Below are 23,251 nucleotides of genomic sequence, written 5' to 3' on the forward strand. Positions count from 1 at the left end.
CGAAATGTGCAGATGGTGCCGCAGTCTGTTCGCAAGAAAGTTTCCAAACGTTCCATCCGCTTGGAACACGACGAGGAGAATGAGGAAGATGAGGAGGATGTCTGCGACCAGTTCTTCTTCTTCTTTTTCTCGGATGGCTTAGCGCCTTCTTCTCCCGCGGCGCTCTTCTTTGTCTGCTCCGACTAGATTTTCTCCTTCCGCAGATATTTAGCGGGAGAAAATGACCCCAGGTTGGGTTCTAAGGAAGCAAACGAAAAGCGTCTGCTAGTATTGAGGAGGACTCGCCGTGCATGCTGAAGCGCGACAGCATCCGCCAGCCTCCGACGTGATGATTATCACCAACCTGTTATTATTTTTGCACTGTCATTATTACGGGCGGTCGCTGATGATTGCAGCGGCGCCGCTTGGCTACCGACCTGTCTTCATGCCAATCTCGCTTTGTGTTTATCACCTCATTCATTTCATTTTTCATTTTCAGCGGGTAGTTTGCAAGTCAAACTTGACCTCTTTGATTCTATCGTTTTTTTTCCCGTCTGAAGCCTCGCCGCCTACCCGCCCCTGTTTTTCTTCAAAAGTGAAATTAGAACCTAATTATTGTTCAGTTGTTTTATAAATAAAGAGCAATCATTTGTAAGTAAACTGGAACACTTTAACGAAAGGTGAAATTGGATTATTTTATTGGATAAATCTACGGAATATTCCAAGGAATAATCGAGTCTAAGAATTTTCAATGGGGGCAGCCTTGGTATACTTGCTCGGTGCCAATGGTTGCGTGAAAAGGCAAGCCCTCAAATGGCAGGCGATTTCGAGCATTTTGAGCATCTTTCAAGGCCAACAGAATATTTTGTCGGATGATGATGTAGATGTAGGTGGTACCATACGAAGGATTGGATTGCATTCTTTACCTTGAAAAAGAAGATTCTCTTATTTTCTTCTTTAGTAATCATTGTTTGAAAATAGGGCATTTGAGTGACACCAAGAAATTTTGGACAAAAGGAGAAAATGAGCGTTTTTGTGAAAAAGTGTGTTTTCAGCACAGCAGTGAATTTGACAAAAATACATATACAGTATACTGTATATATAAAAACCCTCAAATTGTGTCGTCGTCGTTACCTTATTGTTTCGGCCTTTTCACAAATAGAGGTGCGTTTAATTTCCGCCATGTGGATGGCACGCCGGGGCTCAGTGTCAGCCTCATCTGATCAGCACTGACAGATTTGGGACGCAAACGTTGGACTTTCTGTTCCTGGAACGTCTCGGCGTACCTTTCCGTTTCGCGCAACTCATCATCTGTTAGTCAACCTGGACGCCTCCAAATGGTGTGCAGAAAAACACGTCGTTAGTTTCATCAAACACTGGATTGTCCACTCCATTTTATCAACGTAGCGTTTGGACTAAAGTGTACATGAAACATTGAACCGTATAAATAAAAAGGACAGTGTGCTTTCTGAAGCGAAACTCGGAAGCACCGACATTTTTTTCTTTTTTTTTATCAAAAATTTGACCAAAGGAAAAAGGGACCTAGAATTGAGCCCTGCGGAACCCCATGCGCAAAGATATTTTTGGGTTTTCATATACAGAAAAAAAACACCACACGCAATCTCACAAAGACCAAGTCCTCTGTCTTCGCGGCTCTTGGATTAATTTACGTTATTTCGATTGAGTAGAAATATGACACGAGAACAATTTGGACATGGTAGCCTGGCGCGTCCTTCAAGTTTTGACGATTCCAAATTTAGTTAACCAGCATCACACAAGTGGGAGGGTGGTTTTGCTTCTTCGAGGAGTCTGGAACTGCGAAAAGCCGACAGCCCTCTGAGGTGATGAAATAATGATTGCAGCGCCCCAAAATAGACAAACAGCATTTAATTATGAACATGGCAGACATCTTAATGCTACTTTAGAAAAAACTTTGTGAAATATAAATCCATCTTTACTTTCAACCCCTCCAAATGTTCAGTGGCATCAGCACTATCTATGTGTACATTTACTGATGGAATAATTGTACCCGTATATGTATGTACTGTATGTTATCGTACGAAAACCCATTTCTTGCACACCTATTGTATGTACGCACGCACACACAAACACGCACACAAACACACAGACATACTGTAATTACTTATATGGTATTATTGTGAAACTTGTAACCGCCTTCTTTGTAATCTTTGTAATCCCGAGATCAGCGGAAGACCTTGGTGCTTTCAGACTCTCGCCTTTTCTCCGGTCTCTTTTATTGATATCTCTCACATTTCCATATACGTATTTCAAGGCTGTTTTGGTTCCAAGAATTTTTATTTTGTGTGATGAAAACAGCGTTAACAGCTATTCAATGCAGCAGATTTCGCAGACGGGGATATGCGGATTTAATGTTATGCGCCGCATTAAATAAAACGCTTCCCCGCGCAAAATAAAAGCTTTCCTGCAACGTTTACTTCTTGGATCAAAGCCATTAGTCAACTACGAGTCCTACAATGCATAGCAAGAACTTGGCACTATGGAAGTCAGGCTAAGCCACCTAATGAAGTCATTGTAAGGCTTTCAAAATCTCAAGTCGTCTGCTGGCGCTCCCCGGTGGTTTTGGGGTCTCAAAACAAAAATTTCTGTTGCACCCTGTTCCGCCGGTTGCCGCTGAAAGGATTAATGCCACAATCGGGTGAAACGCATGATAAAACATTAGGGTTTCAATATGTCCCAAATTGACAATATTTCGCACTTTTAATGGCAGTAAATGAGCCCGACATAGGCTAAATTTGACAGGCGTTGTACCTCTCGACCTCCCGTTTGCAAGCATTTAGAAGGGACGTCAGGACGCCGAATTGAAGGTCAAGGTCAAGGTTTTTTGTAAGCTTTTCCTCTCATTTCCATCCATCCATCCGAGTCGGGTCAAAATTTCCCCGATGGTTTGAATGAAGACGTCAAGTGCGTTTGCTTTAGTTTTATTTTACGGTAGTTTTTTTTTTACACGATGATTGAGTGAGCTCCTCTGATCACATTCAAAAGACAGGTGTTCCAGAATCGTCTTTGGTGTTCGGACACCGTCTTTCTCACGTTCCCTGTCGGAGCGTCTTCTGGGAAATGTTCCCGATCGTCTCGTCGGATGTAAATCTTTGCCGCCGAATCATTCCGAGGACTCGGATTCCGACGCCATCAATTATTAACCGCGTTGGAATTAGAGAGCAGCTTCTGGCTTTTTAGGGAATACGGCCTTCAAAAAAAAAGAAGAAGAAAAGAAAGAGCAGTAGATTGAGTGACAGCGTGGAGAATTGACTAGTGTTCCTTTGCTACGCCTTGAGGCCTTGACACGGCGCACGCCCACTCACACTTGACGCAAGGCCGCACAGCCCACCTCTGCGCTCCACTTTTCCACGCACCACTTGTCGTAAAGCCCGACTCGTATCGGCCCGAGGCTTCGCGCTCGTCGCCGCGCTGAGGAACGCGGCTTAGCATCAACAAAGCGCAAATGTGGAAAGCTTTCGACGAGGCCGTCATGTAGGTTTTTTCCCAACGTTTCGAATTGTTCTCGGAAACACGGATCAGGAAAAGACCACGGAGTCATTGATGTTCACGACGTGACGTCCGTGTTTGTAGGTTTTGTGGACCCGGTATAGCGGTATAGTAGGTATAGCGGTAGATTAATACGAATGAACGATTCCCTTAATGTTGTTTGTGAGGGGGATTTGAGGAAATGACGCGTCTCCAGCAGCCGGAAAAATGAAACGGGCGGGCGGAACGCGCTTGATGTTCCCGAGGAAGAAGATAGCAGCACGCGTTGTCCCCCAAAACTTTAGGGCAGCAATGGCTCCGGACCTGTAACCAGACCGGAAGGAGACCCGAGAAAACTAAACTAGCCGTTTATTATTTATGAAATGTTCCAGGGTGCCTGAACCCAACAGCACGTTAGGCCGGATTCCAATCTTTTTCGGTTTGCAAAACACCTATTTTGGATTTGTCGAGCTAAATCTTTACAAAAGCTTCATTTAAGATTCGAGATTCTCTCGTAATAGGACCTACATCCGTAATTGATACTTGTCAAATGTTGTGTATGCAGTTGTTGATTTATTGTTGAGGTCACTGTCACTAAACAAACCAAAAAAACATTGCAAAATCTCAACTTTTTTTAAGTTAGAAATTTGGAACTGAGTTTAGCAAGGCTCATGGAAATGGACATGATTTGCTTTCACGGGCCACATAAAATGACATGTATTAACAAAGAAATTGTCAAAGTTGAAGACAACTTGAACATTTTGGCTTCATTTTCGCCTTGGAGTCATAATTCGCATTTCGCGGGCCGCATTAAACGATGTGGCCCCCTGGCCTTGAGTTTGAAAGCGTCCGCCGTGTCACGGTGATCGCCCGCCGCCTCCGTGTGACGGTAATCGACCGCCGCCACCGTGTCACGGTAATCGACCGCCGCCCTTGCTCCGATGCGGAACGATCGTAAGGGAGAAGCCTTTCCGTCCGGCTTCAAGTAGGCACTTTATTGGCAACATTGTTCACAGCGGAGCCGGCCAGGCAGCACCCGACCAAAGCTGCTGCTGCGATGGGAGAAAGTCATTAGCACTGAGTGATGAGCCTCTTGCTCACAAAATGATACGTTCCATCATGGACCCTCACAGAGTGTTTGCTGTTTTTCGGTGGAATGAAACACTTAGTAATGGCCTTGTAAATTCACCGCCAGCTGTGCATCCATTAACTTGACATGGCCGAGACACACTTGTTGTTACAGATGAGCGTTTTGTCCGTTACTGATTTAGACGCAGACTAGGACCAACACAGGGTCCATTTTCAAAGAATTTGAATTTTCTGTGCCGGGCTACACGCGCCACAGGATTAACATTACTTTTCTGACCGTGGTCTCGGCTTTTTTTCTTTTAAATTGATGAATTGAACACTTTACGAAACGACAAATGAAATAAGCAATCAAAAGAAGAAAAGCATCCTCAATCACAGTTCAACACAAGTTTACATGTTCAAAAAGGAGACGCAATACGTTCAAGAACTTATTGATTCCTAAGGTTAGTACTATCCCTTATTTTTATTAAAACAAATACACACACCTAACAATTTACACATTTCTGCAGAATCTCAAGTCAATTATTGATTCGCATTTTGTTTTTCAGATCCATTCCATAATTCTTCGATGTACTGTATTGACGCGTTTTACATCGACACACATTTGCCTTTTGCTCATTCTCATCTTAGATCTAATGACTCACCTCAAACAATACCAAACATCTCTGATTTCTCATAATTTATTACACTTTGAAATTCTACGTGTCAAAAATGAGGTGTTTGATTTAGGGCAAATGCAGAAAAATATTCAACGTAAATATATCGACTGTTAAAAAAGGCTTGTTGGCAGTCAGCAAAGTGGATATTTAGCGCATGCGCGGTAATGTAGGTTCCGCATTTTCCTAATGCGCATGCGCGTTTCAGCGGTCTGCCAGTTCGAAAGCAAAGCGAGGGAAACAGAAACTAAAAGGTAAGTTTTATCACCGAAGTATGGCAGCACATTCATTCAGACGGATTGAATACCCTAAAAAGCCCCCCTAAATGTTGTAAATGTACAACAACGATTCCTATCAATCACGTCGCCTCGACAACCGTTAGCATGCTTCGTTGTACAGTACAGTATACTCTCAAAGTTTGTCAAGTGAAATGTTGAGAAAAAATGGTTTCTATGGCAGTTAAACTCCGTTTGGTCAAATAGGTAAGTGATTATATTATGTTCTTTAAAGTGCTTATCGCGCAACTCATCGCCTATAAATCGCAACTAACCTCGTCGAAGAAATAGAATGATTGATGTCGTATTAGACGGACTTTTTGGCTGCCTCGCAACCCATAATGCATTGCGTTTGAGTCTTCGCCATCGAGGTTGTCAAAAATAATCCCGGCAGTTGTCCAGGTGGTGTCTGCTCACACTTAATTCGCCTCACAGTGATATCAACCGTCAACAAAGGACACAAAATGCCATCCTCAACCGGAAATATTCTTTGGAGTAGGTTGGTTGATGCTAATCGAAACATTTGCAAAGATCTGCTTTGAAAACAATGATCAATATTTTGGCTGTATTCTGATGTGAGCTCTGATTATGATTTTTAATTCACTGTCAATTTGGAATCGTGCCCTGTAGTTGTATTTCGGAATAGTTTTTCAAACTGGTCTAATTAATTGTTTAATAGACTCAAGCAGTGGTCCCCAAACTATACGGCCCTCTTCTGCATTTTGCCCTGCCCCCCTAACAATACTAGATACGCATTACGAGTTTTTTCTTTCTTTCTGACTACACCATTTCTTTCCATGTCAAGCTCATAGACAGGGATATTCATATTTGGTGATGTGTAGCATTAATATTCCTATTTGTTTTCATATTTCCCCCTGTTAAGTTCACAGAAAGGGGTATTATGAATATTTGATGATGCGTGCTACTACAATCATTATTTATTTTAATTCCTCCCCCCACCCTGTCAAGATCCCAGAAAAAGGGTATTGATATTTGGTTATGTGTGGCATTAATATTGTTATTAATTTTCTTTTTTTTTTCCCTAGTCTTGAACCCAGATAATATTTTGGTTATGTGTGGCATTCGGGAAAACAAGAAACGTTCATGTTCAGACATCTCTGCAATCGTCATACTATTTGTTACAAATCCAGCCCCCTATCTGAGAAGACAAATCTAGCCCTGGGATAAAAAAAGGTTTGGGGACCCCTGGACTAAAGAATTATCTGAATTATTACTAAATATTGGTTGGTTGCAGTTCTAAAAAGAAACTGAAACCTGCTTTTGAAAAAATGCCAGTCATTTTCTTAGGTAAGCGGTCAATGAATGAAACTGGGAATTGGGATTTTGTGAGAAAAAATAGCAGATTTTGGATTTAAAGCCACGTTCTAGCAGCCGGCGAGGTGATGGGAGGTGCAAATGTATTCTTGTAGTGCTGTTCCTGCCTGGTTGCCCACTGAGAGGATTTCTTCTTCAAGGAACTGCGGCATGTTTGCGATCGAGAGGTCAGCAGATAAGACAGCTGATCTGTGGGAATACGCCGATTCACTGAGATCAGTTGGCTAAAACCATATTGACGTGTTCCGATTTGAGCATCGGCTGACCCTAACCCTAACCAGTAGTAACGTTTGTCTCAGTTGCTAATATTGGTATTTAAGTTGCGAACATGCCTTTAAGTAGGGCAATATGGCATGAAAAAAAAAACCCTCCACTTTTTCTTATTTTCAAACTACAAAGCTACAATGTCTGATTTGACCATTTCTGAATTTATCGGCAGTTTTTCTTCTCTCCTTCATGCACAGAAAAGAGTTTCTGTCAACTCCTGTGATTTTTCTTTACCCCTTATAACAGGGGTGTCAAACATACAGCCTGCGGGCCGGTTCCGGCCCACAGTCGGGTATAATCCGGCCCGCGAGATGAGTTTGTAATGTAAAGTACAATGAGCTGATTTTTTCGACAAATGAAAAACTTGAAATGTTTTCTGATTAATAATATTGTTAACGAATTATGACTAATAGTGATTTTGGACAGAATTAAAAAATAATAATAAATCTCAAGCAGTTGTTTTAAAGTTATATGGAAGACTTTTTTATTGGTCTGGCCCACTTGAGAATATATTTTCCTCGATGGGGCCCGCAAGCTAAAAGGATTTTGGCACGCCTGCCTTATACCAAACAAGTCGCATTAAATGCCACAGAAATAAGTCAACTAAATCCAAAGTGTCAATAAACATGTATCCCGACAAATAAACGTTAACGTTCAATAGTCGCTCAGTCCTCGCTTCAGGTGAGTTTCAGATTTTTTCCGTTTGTTTGTTTGTTTTCAAGCCAAGCCGGCTGGAGAGAGTGACTGGAAGGTCAAAGTAGGGGAACGTCACTCAGCTCCGAGCTCCAGAATGACTCTTTCGTCGTAATTCCGCCCTCGGGCTCCTCCACCGCACTCCAAAGCACCAAGGTTCATCCCATTAATTTCTTTTTCCACGCTGGCATTTCCGCTCGCCCGAGCGAACGAGCGTGGCGTCTGCCCGGCAGGCTGTTCCCACCACACGCTGCTCACACTCAAGCTAAGCGAGTCTGACAGGAAGCCACGCGCTACCTGCTGGGACCGCTTTCCCAAAAGCTCTAACGCGCTCCCCCTCCACTTCCCGGTTGCTTTTGAAGCTTCTTTTCTGATAAGACCTCATCAAACACCAGCTCGTCTTTGTTGAGTTTCAGTCATTCGACTTGTAAAAATTTGCAAAGGTTAAATGGAGGCGACGCACCTTTTTTGTTTGGAGGAGGCGCCACCTCACCTTTCATCCACAAGTATTGTGTACGAGTGGACCTCGCTTATAGATAGACCGACAGATCGATAGGTTCTGCAAGCAAAATATTACATAGACATAAATTGGAGTAATAAACGACACAAATCCTACAAGTACCATGATATGTGTAACCACTAAAATCAGGGATAGATTGCACAAATTAATGTTATTCAAACACTAATGTGTGGGGAAAAAATGGCCTGGGGGTTGAAAAAAAAAAAGAGAAGAAAAAAACTCAACCTGCGCTCAGAGAAATTCGGTATTCCTCACTTCTAGTCGCTGTTCACGTCTTTGTGGGAGTGGTCATAGTCAGGTTGTTTTTGCCAGATGTTTAGAATGAGATTCCGGTCCGAAACCTAATTTTTCTGACAAAAATCTCCCGTTTTGGGGTCGTCAATTCTGGCCCCGGAGGGCTTGTCTTCTTGGTGTTCCCCATGTCTCCGGTTGCAACACACCTGATTTAAATGACATGGCCATCAGAAGGGCCTGCAGGAGCTTGATAACGATCTCGATCGTTTCAATCGAAGCGTCTTTTAACGGGGAGACATCACAGGAGCCAGGGTTGAAAACCCCCGTTTTAAAGCTTGACGGAAATCATCATCCAGAAATGAAACATGACCAAACTGATGTTCATTTGTTTGTGTTGTTTTGTTTTCTTAGGCTGCTGCCACCACAATGCCTGTTGTTGTGTTGGCGGAAGGGGCGGGGCCAGGCGGCCACCTGACCATCATTCCTATCAAAAGCATAAGCATGAACGGTAACCATGAGCACCACTCTATCAAGGTGAGGTCCTTCTACAGAATGGCCAAGAAAAATCCATCCGACCAAACAAATTGATCAAATGCATTAAGTGCCCAGCCCAGCCCAGCCCAGCCCAGCCCAGCCCAGCCCGAGTTAATTGCAACACAGTGGTTCTCAGTTTTAAAGAGGCCGTAACACGAAAAGTCAACTGTTTGGAGCTTTTAACCATGTTCCAATGTTGATTTCTCGCCTTAAACATTCCCAAAGTATCATTTTCATTCATTGATGCCTTTCTAGGCATTCCTAGCTTAATCTGCGCTCTCACACCCACCCCACCCGCGAAGATGAAAACAACTTGAACGCCTTATTGTAGAAACGCTGAGTTGGGCAAAGTGTACGTATGTTTGGGAGCGCACAGCCGGACAGTCGACGTCAGTAGTAAATAACTCACCTGCGGGCGGAACCGTTATTATGAATATTCGCGCTTTTGGAGTAGTCAGGATAATGGATGGATGCATGTTGCGTGACCCGCCGCTTGAGATGCAAGATGGCGCGGCAGCTACACGGTCACAGCAAACGAGCCGTTTTACTTCTCTTTGAAACTCATATTTACCAAGAAAACGAATCGCCGATGTGCCAAACATAATTTATATGCACATATTACACTGCGGAAAGTTCCTGTGGAAGGTCCCGTTGGGACACTGCGTCCCTGTGCTTTTGGGGGGGAAAAAAAAAAAAAAAAAGGCTGTGGTTAGAGGAATGGTTGCAATAAGATGATATGGCATCCTAGCAGTTCATGACGCACCTATCTACACATTCTACTGGCTACTACCAACTTTTCCATACGCAACAAGCCAGTCACCATAAAATAAGCAGTCACCATACAAATCCTTCTTAAGTAGTCAATGAATTATTTCAATATTTCAGGAAAATGTATGCAACGTTCATGAAAGTAATGTGGTAGGCTATTCAATCTGTTATTAGGATCAATTCTATGATCCTAAAACTCACCATCTCACAATAATTCCATCAAAACTGTCATCTGCCGTCTAGCATCTCCCGTCAATCGCTTAAAAGATTTGTTCAAAATGGAGTTCATGATTTCTTTTGAGAACTATAATCCCATTAAAACCCTAACCCAAATTCGTAAGTATTACTTGAGTAAATGATTTCTCTTTTGTGACCTTTTTCTTTCCAAATGGTTCAAATGAAGTTCCCGAGTCAAATAATCAACATTGGCGATCTCGTCGGTTTGAAGTCCCTCCCCTGATTGAAAATGCTTTGGTTGTAACACATTGTCTATGTGTCTGCGTATGTCCAGGGCACGGTGGTCCACAAAGGACCCCTCGTGCCGTCAGCGAGTCACAAATTCATCTTGAAGGCCGTCGTTGAAGGTAGAAAACCGGACTTAACTTTGGACTCGGGCCCGAACGAAGCATTCGTCTTGTGTTTGGTTGGTCAGAAGACAACTCCGGGCCTCAGGAAGACTTGTCCATCAACGTGGTACTGCTGGGGATGCTGGCCAATGACTTCCATCGAAATGTCAAACAAGGGGTACGTCCAATCATTTGAAGCTCCGTCCAATGAGAAGCCCGTTTTTTCGCTCCACTTTACACCACTACGGTTTGTCTTGTGTAAATGCAGTGGTACTTCTACTTAAGATATTAACTAATTAAATTAGTAACCGGAAACCTTTTTAAGTATAGCTGCTTTTTACATGTAAATAGCCTAATCCGTTCCAAGCTTAAAAAAAAACTCTTATTAAATCATAAAAATACATCAAAAACCTAAATATTTCGGAACAAGAGGCGTTCGTAAGTAGAGGTACCACTGGTATGGTATTAGCTTTGGCATCGCATGCTCGTTGAGCCACCACGACGTCGCTCGGTTTTTGTCTCCGTTTCTCTCAAGGCAGCAAAACCGCTTGCATTGCTTCACTTGCTGCCTTTCGTGGCAGTAAAAAAGGAAAATGCATTTTTCTCTCTCCTTCCACCCACCGCTGGCTTTGACTCGACCCAATCTCAGCTCCAGTTCTCAATCTTCTGTTTCCCGCCAGGATGTGGTGACGGCTTCGGGTTTCACGGTGGGCAAATCTCCCACGGCGAGAAAGGACGAACGGCATCCGTGCAACCTTCTGCTGTCGGGGGAGCAAGCCTTTGTCCGTGTGAGGATTTTAACGATGTCATCTCATCACATTGCCGTCGGCGCCAGAAACGACATCAAGCATGTTCAGGAAGGAGACGCAACATCAACGACAAATCGTGTCGCCGCTCTTGCTAGTGACGACACGCTTGTCCCATTCACAATGAAGGCTTCGATTACTTTTCAAATCGGCGTTTAATCTCCAACCCTGTCTTTACATTTGCTGTAGTGTGAACCTAGCTAGCCAATGCTGGCTTCTGCCGCTTCAAGGTGCCGTTTAGTGAAAGGGAGCTCTTAAAGTTCAGCGACTTGCCAATCCGTCCGCTACTGCAGGGGTTCTCAAACGTTTTGGTCAGGGACACCCCCCCCAAAATGTTTGCAGGAACAAAGCGCAAAAGTTTTGAAAATAAAAATTGCAAAATGCACACCTCCTTATGACAAACTTTTGCTCCTGTGGTCTTGTAAATGATGCTTAGATCACTGGAAATGTCAAATACAAACATGCAAACAAAACGACCCAAGCAAAGTTCTCTGAACGCACCGTCAATACGCCAGTGCCTGCAACAATTAATATTATGAATGAAAGCCCTGGATGTCCGGGAAATTTTCACTATCGTCACCCAACTTGGGCAGACTTTGAAAGGCTCAATACATGGTCAAATCTAAATATATTTTTACTTTCAACCACTCAAAATGTTCAGTGGCATCAGCCCTATCTATACCTATGTCTATTTCTATATATATCTTCCAAGGCTATTTCGTTTAAAAACATTAAATTTTGTTAGGGAAAAACAACATGAACAGCTATTCAATGCTGCAGATTTCCGGGACGGGAATATGCGGATATAATATTATACGATGCATGAATAAAACACTTCACTTTCCAATATGTCCGACATTGACTGTACAGTATTTCCAATTATTTAAAGGCTGTAAATGAGTCCGACGTTTGACATCTGCAAGGGTGTACCTCGCAACCTACCGTCAAAATTTCCCCCAGTGCTTAAAGAGCGTTTTTGGGGGGGGACGATATTTGAATGTGAAAAACACCTCCGCTTCGGAAAAAATTGTTACGAAATGACTTTTGGAACTAATTAATTGTGTAAGTCGAGGTACCACCGTACTGTATGAAACAATAATAGTGTCAATATAACAAAGTACTAACTCCGCCTGCTGCGCTTCAGGTGTCTGGGTGCCCCGTCAGTGAGCAGCCATCTGCACAAGTCAAGAAGAATCAACCTTTGCCTCCGGCCGCGGTACGAAGACCGTAAAGCTGCTGGAATCATCTCAAACTTGCCACAAGTGACGTGTTTTCCGCTGATTCTGACCACGTTATTCCAACGCGCAGGTTCCCGGCGCACCAAAGTACACATATGTCAAGTTCGGGGACCTGAAACCTGGAGCTGTGGTCAACGTCTTTGGTGTGGTGGTCTTTTTCAAGCAACCCTTCAAGAGCTGCGGTTCAGGTCAGAATTCGATTTAGACCTCTTATCTCGTATCACGTTTGGATCCTATTGACTGAAATGCCCATACCCACCGACGTATTGGCTGCGCCTCTGCCCCTTTTGATAGCTGACGGCAGCAGATGTTCGCCTGGATGCAAATCATCATTCCCGCCACACAAGCGGCGAGGCGCAGGAAGCGCGGCGCCGCGGCGAGACATATTTGCGCTCTAATTACAAACGTGAGCGTGTTAACAAGCCGTTCGCTCAACATTCACAGAGAGATCCTCTCGCTCACACAAGAAACGGTCTCATCCCGTGCGGCCGCCTGACTTCTTCCCGCGGCAGCAGGGACCGGGCCGCTCCTTTATCGTTGGGTCGGACAAATCGGTTTCAAACCTCGTTGCGCTACTCGATTGCCGTGAAAAATGCGAGGAACGGAACAAGTGTATGAACTGCAGTGTTCTCAAATTTTTGAGGTCTTCTTTGTAAGCAACATTTGCAGGAAATTTGAGATATTTTTTTAAGAAGGGTGTCCCGATGCGAAATTGATTTTGGATATTTTTTCAACCAAAAAAAGGATGTCAGTTTTCATTCAAAATCTCCCATATTATTATTTCTATACAATAGTGCTTCTCAATTACATTTTGCGGCGCGACCTATATATGAAAACGCTTTCAAAATAGGCCACTCGTTGAAGGTGCGCCTTATAATCCGGGGTGCCATCTCGTGCGGAATACACGGTAACCCAAATGTTTGAAATATCCGAGTCACACCTACTCTTGTTTGATTGTATTGATTGTATTGTATTGTATTGTATTTGATTGTAAGAAACTTGATCAAGTTCCTTCTAACGTTTCATAGTAGAAAAGTAAATAAATCAATAGAAACCTGTATCGTTCTCGCTAATATCGTACCAGATGGATATTGGTGTCGGACAACGCTAGGCCGCAACGATGGTATCGTATCAAAAGTGAAAAAGTTGTATTTAGCTGGGTGATTTTTGTCTCCTCTTTGCAGACCTCTGTTCTAGCCTGAAGCTCACTGATCAAACAGAGCGAAAAATCAGCTGCACCATTTTCTGCCCCAAAATGGACTCGCACCCGCAAATATTTCAGATCGGTGACATCGTGCGGCTGCACAAAGTCAAGGTTCCGTATCTGTTGACGATTGAACCGTCGCAATCTGTCGGTCGAGACCTCCTGTTAAGGTCCCGTCGTTCTCCGCAGGCTCAGCTTTACAAAGACTCCCTCGTGCTGATCACAACTTTTGGCTTTTCCGCATTGACCTTCAGCGGGATGGTGGGCGCCGACATGGAGCCCCGAGCCTCCAGCCGGATTTTCCATGTGACCGAGGAGGACCGGCGCATCGTGTCGGAGCTGCGGACGTGGGTGGCCGGCCAGAACCTGCTGCCCGCGAACCCCTCCGTGCCGCTGTCTGCCGCCCAGCCCAAGACGTACTTCACCCTCACCTGCCAGCTGCTCGCCAAAGCGGCCGTCGACTCCACCTGTACCCTGCTCAGGGTAAGAAACTCTTTTTCTTGCTCAACTCGTGCCTGCTAGGTTCCGCCGCGTCAAGCGAAACGGTGTCCGGTCGAATCCGTGGAGCACGCGTCCTTGGATAAGATCTTTCAACGGCAGCCTCAGCCTAAAAATTGCGTGGGTCTTTCAGGCCGTTTTTGTGGGTCTGCTTTTGTTAGACATTAGCAAGCAAGCGGTCTCTTCCAAACTCGTGAGACGCCCGAAAGCCAGATGTGAGTGCAACATTTCATTTGGCCGCTGGAGTTCGACCGTCACGGATCTGCTGATCGTGGAAGCGTTTTAAGGTGGCCTTTCCGCGATAAATATTTCTGCCGCCCTCCCGCTGAACAGAATGACATGTTTTTAATTTTCCTCATTCAGCCCTAACAGGCAACTATCCCTCCCGGTTTTGAATCAACTTTTAAATATAGCGCACGGGTGTGAATTAAATGCACTAACCAAGAACAAATATTCAAACTGAATAGAAAGCGAATGGGCCACAATCAACACAACACTCAACTTGTACCTGGAGAAATATGGTATATGCCTCTTTTGTTCTGGTTTTGGATTTTTTTTTTTGCAGGTGTGGGACGGCACTCGGTGTCCTCACGGTCTCCTGAAAGTGACGGTGGACTCCAACTCGGTGGAGGGGCCGGCCTCGTTCTCCGAGGAGCACGAGAAGCTCATTGCCAACGTGCTGGTGTACGACAACCACGTGCGGTCCGCCGAGCGGCTCAAGGTCAGAGTTCACGCCAACCAAAACCCGTGCTCGTATCTCAAGTCGGCTCGCGAGTCAAAGCAAAAAAATGGCAATGACAGCTATTACCCCGAAAAACTCCAAAACAAGGTGCCGCTCGCTGGCTTTGGCTATAAAAACGCCCGGTATCCATAGACAAGTTTTTCAGCTCACTGCATGCTACTATGGTGTCCTTGAGCAAGACGCAGATAAGCCAGACAAATGCTCCATTGCCTTTGCCGCGTCCACGACTGAGAGGTACTACGCAGAGGTCAAATTGTGTCGCGGGATGTGTACAGGACGCATTAAGATGATTCTTTTTCTTAAAGCGCTCCATTTTACACCTTCCCTTAAATAGACTATTCTCAGACAAAGACTTGGAGATCTGCTCCCGTATGTGGGAAGTAGCTCTGCAGGGAAGGCAACAAGCAGCATTGGTGGGTAAATAAAGCTCGTCTCTGCAGAGCAGCCGTGTGAGACCGAGGGATTGTCTCCTCCGAAATTTACCGACTAAGCACACTTTATCAGATAGCGCCACAATCCTCCAGAGTTTTTTTTCTTTTTTTTCCCCCGTTCTTTCTTGGATTGTGCTGTAAAGCCTTTGGAATGAAAGATAAAAGCAAGTCAACAAGACCTCCAGATGTTCAATTTGTGCTTTCTAATGCACGTTGGGATTCGTTTTGCTCCATTTTCTGGGGACTCAACATGCCCAATAATGTACATGCGGATATTTTCAGGTAAAAATGTATTGATCTTAGCGATCCTTGACAGATGGGTGATGCAAAATTGCCACCAAATGTGGACCAAGCCAAGCGTCAATTTTTTAATTCACCGTTTATAGGAAGCACCCATACTTTTGGCCTTCCTTTTTTAAGAAAAAGAAATGACTGAAATATTTAGTTTCTGTTTTTTAGTTTAGTTTACTTTAGTAGTTTTTCCATCATACTCATAAAGTTGCCTTTTTTTCACCTAATCTTCAAGCAACAAACCAAACACGGTCAGTCAGAAAGTTATCGCTTGACCAAATCTATCTCTGGCTGGCTTTGTCGTGCGGCGCCGGCGGGCCCCTGTGGCCCTCGCTCATTATCTCCCGTTTAGCGCTTACGCTTGGTCAGACCGTCCGCTACGTTTCTGTCTTTCTGTGTCACTGAACGCTGTCGGGCTCATGCGGCTTGTTGTTTTTCAAGTGTTTCCGCCGCCGCTTCCCGTACGGCGAGCGCGCCCACGAGCTAAACGAGATTTCATGGTGCAAAAACAAAACAGTGAAGTGACACAAGGGCTGCCGTCAGCGTTGAGGTGAAAGGCATCCGAAATCCACGTCGGGAGGAGGAAACAGTCGTGCGTGCAAATAATGTGCTTCGACCAAAAAAACGGAGACAGTCGGATTTGCTTGTTTTTCACTCTGCTTTTTGTGTCGTTTTTACCCTCGCGGATAGCGCCTCCCTGTTCCAATACTTTTGTAAAGTGGTGTCTAATGCACGAGTCGGACCGCCCGTTTCCCCAATTCCAAAGGGGTCTCTTCATCACGCTCAAGGTGTCAGCTATCAAGCGTAAGCGTTTAGTTGCAGCCAAATATGAAAATGTTTTGCCGTGGGGAAGACTTTTTCCGCCGGCGCGTCCCACGGTCCCCGAACGCCTCCCGGGGGTGCTGATCTGCTCATTATAAAGTGAGCGCAGTCCCCACTGAACCGTCTTTATTGGCCGAATATCTCTGAACCACACGCGCGCTTGGCAAAGCTCTTAACACACTGCCCTGTTCTCCTGTTGCCGTGGCGACGCTCACGATGATGCCACAGCTCCCCCTGCCACTTTAGAAACCAAATGTTCTTAATCCCTCGCAGGCGGGAGGAAAAAATGTAGGCAAAGTAGGACGTGTGGCGGATACTTTATTATGAACCAAGGGTGGAAAGGTACGCCGCAAAACTCGGGTCCGACGTACGCATCACCCCTTGGGTGCGTTGCTTCGCTTTCGAACCATAACGCAACACATAAGGGCGGGAACGCGTTTGAAGATATCCCAAATGACATTTTTAGCTGTTAATTCCCCACTACAGCGGTAGCGCTACTTACGAACGCCTCTCGTTAGGAAAAATTTGTATTGCTGCATTCGCCGTAATGCCCCTAAAGCTCCCACGGGCGCATGCGAAAAATTACACATACAGTACTCCCTTTAAGGTTGCGTCTTATACGCAGGCACATCTTATATTTGGGTAGTTGCGGTAAGAATCGGCTGCGTCAAAAAATAAAGCTTTGAAACTTCAAATACTTTTATTGCCGCAAAATTAATGTCAACGTTTGCGTCTACGCGCACATTTTAGAGGCAGTTTTTTTTGTATGCGCTCTTCTTTTACTGACAGGCGTTCTTCTAGATTTGTTAAGCGACTGCACCCGCCAAGCTGACAATCAAATACGTCCAGCTTTTATTTGTCCTTCCGCTGAGTCCGGAGAGTCTTTGGGCTGCTTTTTTCTTCGCCGCTCAGCTGCTTAAACACTTTGGCTCCCCGGAGACAGGACGGGAGAAGAAAAATGGAATAGTGTGTTACAGCCAGACTCAGTGGAATTTAATGGGAGGCCGGAGTATTAGTAGCCGTAAAGACAATGAAAACGTTTGAGGCAGCTCTTCGTACGCTCGTCAGGTCGCGAAGTGGCTTCGGGCCAAACGAGCACTCAAGAGCCCAAATAAAGGCTGACGGGGGCCGTCGGAGGACTTTTCAAAGGCAATCCAACGCGCTTAAATGCCTCAATTGACACTTGCCGTTGCTACCGATCGCTTTTGAACAAGACGCTCAGATGTGTTCTCTCAGCCGGCAAAAATCGCCATTGCGCTTTTGACGTCACTTCTTTCGTAAATGCGTCTGAAATCTCACTGTTTAGGGTTAAAAACGAAACGTTGATAGTTAAAGATGTATATTGAGGGAAATGTTTCATTTTCTTCATTCGCGTTCTTGAACCAACCCCCATTTTTTTAGAATCGTTGGCTCGAATTTTCAGTAGCGTGTCCCGATACCAAAATATTTGATAGCCGCGGCCTCAGTAAGATGGTTTGTGAAACTGCAAAGCGATGACGGCGTTTTGAAGCCAATAAAGTCGGCGGCGATGGGGCGGGAAGCGGATGCTTTCGAGGTAGCCTTCCACACACGGGCGTTTTACAGCAACGGCCGCTCGTGCCTACCGGCGACAAGCGGTGCATGGAACACACGACGGTTGGCTGAAGATGACTCACTCGTCGACTTCTTTTTCTTCTTCTGCTCCTCAGCTTTAATGCGATTACGCTTGATGTATGTTTGCGTCGTCCTTGAACACGTTAAGCGAACGGCCGTACAGCACAATGGACTGCGTTTGATTTCCTCTGACAGCCCACGTTGACGCTCCGAACCATCACTGATGATGATGATGATGATGATGGGGAGGAAGAGGAGGCCATGCCACGTTTCTGTCATCTTCAGGCTTGTCGTGACAAACATTTGAGGGGGGGAAGCAAGTTCTCTCCGGGCGCCTGACTCACTGGCCTGCGCGCAATGGTTGGTGCAGCAGTGCCATCTGCTGGGCGGCCGGGAAGGGAGCGACACGCTTTCGACGCTAGTCCAGCTCAAGCGTACGGTAGCGGCGGCGGCGGCGGCGGCGGCGGCTGCGGCTGCGGCGCGCGTCTGCACCTTGCTTTTGCTCGGCAAGGCGACCAACTATTGAATTTGCGTCTTACAAAGTAGACGCTTTAGTCGGAATTCTGACTTCATTCTCAGATTTGGCCCCAATTTGGCCGTTTGGTTGTTTTTGATGTGCCATATCAAAGGAAAGGGTACCAAAAAAAAACCCCACTCGGGGCTAATCAATGTTGCCCTCCTGCAGTCCTTTCTAAATGCTTGCACACGGGAGGTCGAGAGGTGCGCCCTGCAGATGTTATGTCGGGCTCATTTACTACCATTGCAAATTGGAAATATTGTCAACTTTGGACATTGAAAGTCCAATGTTTTATCAAGCATTTCCCCCGATTTTTGCATTAATCCTTTCAACGGCGACTCACAAAAGAGATGTTTGTGTTGGCGCTAGTGGCCAACCAATGACATTTGCATACCTTTCAATAACTTGGTAGAGTGGCTTAGCCTGCACTCCATAATGCAAAATTGTTGCTATGCATTGCGGGTCTTGGAGTTGACAAAAGGCTTCAATCCAAGAAGGAAATGTCGCAGGAAAGCTTTTGTTTTTCTGCAGGGAAACGTTTTATTACATACAGTGTTCCCGTCTTCAAATTCGGCAGAATTGAAAAGCTGTTAACTTTCGTTTTTTTTGTTGTTGTTGTTGTTTTTTTTCCTCACAAAATGAAAATATTTCTTTGGCAGTGTAAAGAGTGAGAAATCAACATTGGAACATGGTTAAAAGCTCCAAAAAGTTGACTTTTGGCTTGGCCCCTGTAAAAGTCGGGCCTCTTTTAAAATAGGACATCGTATGGATTGTTATTAACATTGCACTTCTTCAAGAAAAAACTATCGGTAGTGTCTTTTCCTGAAAAGAAGGCATACTATGGAAAGAGAGGATTGCAGCAGTTGCAATGTGCCGAATGTCCTTCACTAGCCAGGAGACTTCTTGAGGATCTTCAACCTGCGGGCGGCCCAGGGTTCGCTCAAGGTTCCCGGGCTGGGCGGCGGCGTGCCGGAGGAGCTCAACCCTCTCTCCTTCCACCTGCACGGCGGCACCACGTACGGCCGCGGCCTCCGCGTCCTGCCCCACGACAACCCCGACGTCGGCGAGCTCAAGAGGTAGCTTCCCGCGAGAATGGCCGCTCTTCACCCGGGGCGAGGCCGTGACGTCCCGCTTCGCGTGCAGGCTGATGGAAGCTTTTTGGGAGTCCAACAAGGGGAACCTTCAGGAGCTGGACGACTCGGCCATGTATGAGGCGTGGTCCACGCCGCCGCAATGTCCGGGTAAAGCGTCACGGACACACGACTGCGATGCGTTTCCTTTTGCCGAAGGGATTTTTCGGGCGTTGATGCCGTCTTTCTTGTCTTTAGTGAGCGAGGCTTTAATGGAGATTGACACGGGCAAGGAACGCGAGGGCGTCAATCAAGGGCCGGGTGAGCCCTCATGTTTCATTGATTCATTAGTTTGCTATATGTAGATTTTATTTTTAAATCTCAAAGTGAATGGCCACTTGTGCCCTGCTCCACTAAAAACATGCCTGTACACAGGCAGGAGAAGCTATTTTACAGAAGAACACTCGTTTGTTCAAGAAATGTAGTGACTTTTACAAAAACCAGCTACAGCGGTACTTACCCTAGTTACGAAATTCATTTGTTCCGGGGGTAATTTCGTAAAGGGAGTCTTTCGTAAGTAGAAATGCTTTTTACATGTAAATAGCCCAATCCGTTCCAAGCCATCCAAAATGCTCATTAACCATTTAAATGAATATTGTTAAGTTCACTTGCTTGCCTTGAGAAGGGATGTTGGTGATGAGTGCAGAGAGACACCTTTTTATGACGTTTAATTTGTACATTTTTATTTTTCACAGGAGTAATAATGTTTTTTTTTTTTTTTAGATTGAGCATGCAAGTTTAAATTAGTCTAAATTTTCGTCTTAAATTTAGTTTGGGCGAACTCGGTAAGTGAATGGGTAACAATAGATTAGCATGGAAAATTAGAATGAATGAAGCGTCATTTTGCGTGCGTGCACTTCTTTTTATCGGATTCAGAAATGTCTCGCTTGTCTCTGGGCCTTCCAGAGAGGTGTGATCACGCCGGCGATCTCATCACCCTGGGCGAGCTGAAGCGCCGCGGGCCGGGCGGCGTTCACCGCGTCCGAGCCCAGCTGGAATCCTACGAGCCCCGGCGACTTCACCAGGCGCTCAAACTCCACTGCGCCGCGTGCAACTCCGTGTACGCCGCGTGCAACTCCGTGCACACGGTGCTAGCTAGCGATGGCAAAAGAAGCTTCATGAAGCACATATCTGATTTTACTCGGGGACGTCCGCTCCGGATGGTGTCCTCGGTTTGAAATAAGCACTTGTGCAGTGAAAATGTACATTATTACATCTGCTTCTTTAAAACATTGGGGAATCCCAAAACGTCGTCGCTTTAATACAGTGCTTCTCGACGCTTCGTTTGTCCGCCGCCAGTGCTAGCCTAGCGCCCGGTTTTATCGGGCGGCGTAACTTGAAAGGCGCGCGCTCCCTCAGGCGGGACGTACCCGACGACCTGCGCGTGGCGCGCATCTTCGCCGAGGCTTCGGCACACCCGGGCGGGCCCTCCGACCCGCTGCACTGGTGCCTCTCGGGGAGGGTCCGCGTGCCGGGCGACGACCCGTCGGCGAGACCCGTGGACGTTCGCCTGTCGGAGCGGCTCGTGTCCCAGGGGAGGCGCGACGAGCTCATCTTGCTCTCAGGTGAAATGAGCAATTGGGGCTTTTTGATTTTGATGTTTTCTATGGAAATATTTCACTCACTGCTGTTTTTACACTCGGGCAAAATTGACTTTCATAAAACTCAAAGAGAAGTGAAACGACCAAGCTTGCCTGAAAACAAGCAAAAAAGTAAAATCTAAAAATCTAAAACAAGATTTGTACTCAAACTAGAGCATAAGCATTCCCCTCCAAAATGATACAAATAAAACCAAATAAAACAGCTGCTCTGAAAACTCATTGAAAGTAACAAAGAAAAAAACAACTCATTTCTGAAAAACTTTCTGATTATAGAAAACAAATGTTAAAATAATTCCAAAACAAAATTGCTCTGAAAACTGAAACAACTGAATTAAAAAACTACAACAAGCATTTTCCCAAAAACCGAAGCGGCCCAAAAAATGACGTTTCAACTTGCAACAAAGGATGATGGGAAATGGAGCCAGGGCCACATGGTTCTACCGACGCCTGATTTGAACGTTTTTCAGGTTGCACGCTACAGGAAGCGCATCTCCTTGCGGCCAAGTACCACAACGTGGTCCCCGTCGCGTCGCAGCCGGGGGCTCCTGTGGCCCTGCTGGACCTCGGCGCGCCCTTCCTCATCCGCGGAAGCAAGCGCTTCTACGGGTCGGGACGAGCCCGCCGTCTCGCCGGCCGTCTCGCCGGCCGTCTCGCCGGCCGGTGACTTCCTGTTTTTGCGTCCCAGGTGCGAGCGGTGTTCGCGGGCGGCCGCCGTCAGGGAACCCGCGGCCGACGGCGCCATCGACGAGAAGGTCGTCGCTGAAGGTGGCTTCCTGTACTTGTCCCAAGACTGTTTTTGCCTCGCCCCTCACTTTGTTTATTCCGAAACAACCCCCCTAATACTTTTGCCCCTTGTTTTCCGCGTCTCTTAGCCTTCGGCGTTCAACTCATGAAGTTCGTCCTGCTCTTCAAGTTGCGTCTGCGGGACGCCGGCGACACCCTGGACGTCTTCCTTTTCAGCGGCGCGGTAAGTTGGATCGGGCGCCGCGCCATCTGGCGGCAACCCGTCGATCGGGCGTCGCGTGTCTCTGCTCAGGAGTCCTTCTTCAACGTGTCTGCGGAGGAAGCGGCCGCCGATCAGCAGGCTCAGGACCGAGTCCGGCAAAGGCTGGACACCCTTTGTCCACCGGAGGGCGCCGGAGGTGAACGTCCGTTCCTCGACTTGTGCCTGGCGGCTTACTTTCCCGACGGCCAAGCCGACCGGGTCCAAAACGAGCAAATTTGCTACCAGATCTGTCACACCGCCGCATCCCCGCAAAAAGGCCTTCCGCCATGACTCACTCAAAAAAACAAAACAAGAAAAAACCCGTTCTGAGATCCCTTTCAAAATACAACTCTGTTAATCATGTGGGACGCTCGGGTCCGACATAAATAAGTCGGTTGCTTGGTTTTTGACTTTGTTTTGAGAAAAACAAAAAAAAAACAAGCCTTGATCATGTCTGGTCCGGCCGAAATATATTTGTTTTGCCGGTTCTTTGTGACTTTTATGTTCCGAGAAAAAGTGGACAAAGTGTAGGGACATTTGCTTTGACAAAAGTATTGGCACACTGTGGGAAGTGAAGTGAAGAAAATTATGAGGATGTAATGATAGAAAAGTAATGGGACACGCACAGAAGGTAAAAGGCTAAGTTATGCAGCTTTTGGCCCATATTATGGGGGCGTTTCCAAGCGGGGAAATGTGACCTGAAAAAAACGTTTGCCACACATATCGGAAGTGATTTTTCTTTTGCCCTAAAAAAAAGAAGTACTGTATGAGAATTATTTTTTCCCCCCCCTCCCATTTCTGTCTCGGTTATACACTGTCCAACTTCTTTTTCTAATAGTGTGCCGGGTGAGAATAAGTTGCTGCCTCTTTACGTAATAAAAGTTGACCAGTCTGTCTTTCCTCTTAGATTGATTTTCTTTTGAAACTCTTAGATTGATTTTCTTTTGAAATAAGAGCGACTTAACGCCAC

General features: G+C 45.8%; 1 protein-coding gene across 9 annotated transcripts; it reads left to right on the forward strand.

Annotated features, from left to right (window-relative positions):
- The first annotated feature begins 4,353 nt into the window (after positions 1 to 4,353).
- pot1 (protection of telomeres 1 homolog) lies at positions 4,354 to 23,177 on the forward strand. Of its 9 annotated transcripts, XM_088417244.1 has the most exons (20): positions 5,411 to 5,485; positions 7,831 to 7,957; positions 8,967 to 9,089; positions 10,369 to 10,441; positions 10,510 to 10,601; positions 11,104 to 11,211; positions 12,374 to 12,445; positions 12,538 to 12,655; positions 13,652 to 13,782; positions 13,861 to 14,154; positions 14,735 to 14,890; positions 19,457 to 19,641; positions 19,709 to 19,806; positions 19,894 to 19,956; positions 20,602 to 20,755; positions 21,055 to 21,260; positions 21,764 to 21,902; positions 21,982 to 22,061; positions 22,169 to 22,263; positions 22,333 to 23,177. In XM_088417244.1, the coding sequence occupies exons 3-20, from the start codon at positions 8,982 to 8,984 to the stop codon at positions 22,570 to 22,572; spliced, it is 2,412 nt and encodes an 803-aa protein (XP_088273370.1). In that variant the 5' UTR covers positions 5,411 to 5,485; positions 7,831 to 7,957; positions 8,967 to 8,981; the 3' UTR covers positions 22,573 to 23,177. The 9 variants fall into 9 exon arrangements, with proteins under 9 accessions (XP_088273363.1, XP_088273370.1, XP_088273368.1 ...); XM_088417237.1 differs by adding an exon at positions 4,354 to 4,375 and having other exon boundaries at positions 5,440 to 5,485; positions 13,652 to 14,154; positions 22,169 to 23,177; XM_088417242.1 differs by having other exon boundaries at positions 13,652 to 14,154.
- Positions 23,178 to 23,251: the final 74 nt, after the last annotated feature.

The sequence above is a fragment of the Hippichthys cyanospilos genome, chromosome 6, assembly GCF_059441005.1.
Source record: "Hippichthys cyanospilos isolate Australia breed blue-spotted pipefish chromosome 6, RoL_Hcya_1.0, whole genome shotgun sequence".
Taxonomy (NCBI): domain Eukaryota; kingdom Metazoa; phylum Chordata; class Actinopteri; order Syngnathiformes; family Syngnathidae; genus Hippichthys; species Hippichthys cyanospilos.

Excerpts from the sequence above, each read along its gene's own strand:
- pot1 (XM_088417237.1), top strand. The coding sequence starts at position 8,982 with ATGCCTGTTGTTGTGTTGGCGGAAGGGGCGGGGCCAGGCGGCCACCTG. Across the intron at positions 11,212-12,373 it reads GGGAGCAAGCCTTTGTCCGT|GTGTCTGGGTGCCCCGTCAG; the intron begins GTGAGGATTTTA and ends GCTGCGCTTCAG. Across the intron at positions 22,062-22,168 it reads CGAGAAGGTCGTCGCTGAAG|CCTTCGGCGTTCAACTCATG; the intron begins GTGGCTTCCTGT and ends CGCGTCTCTTAG.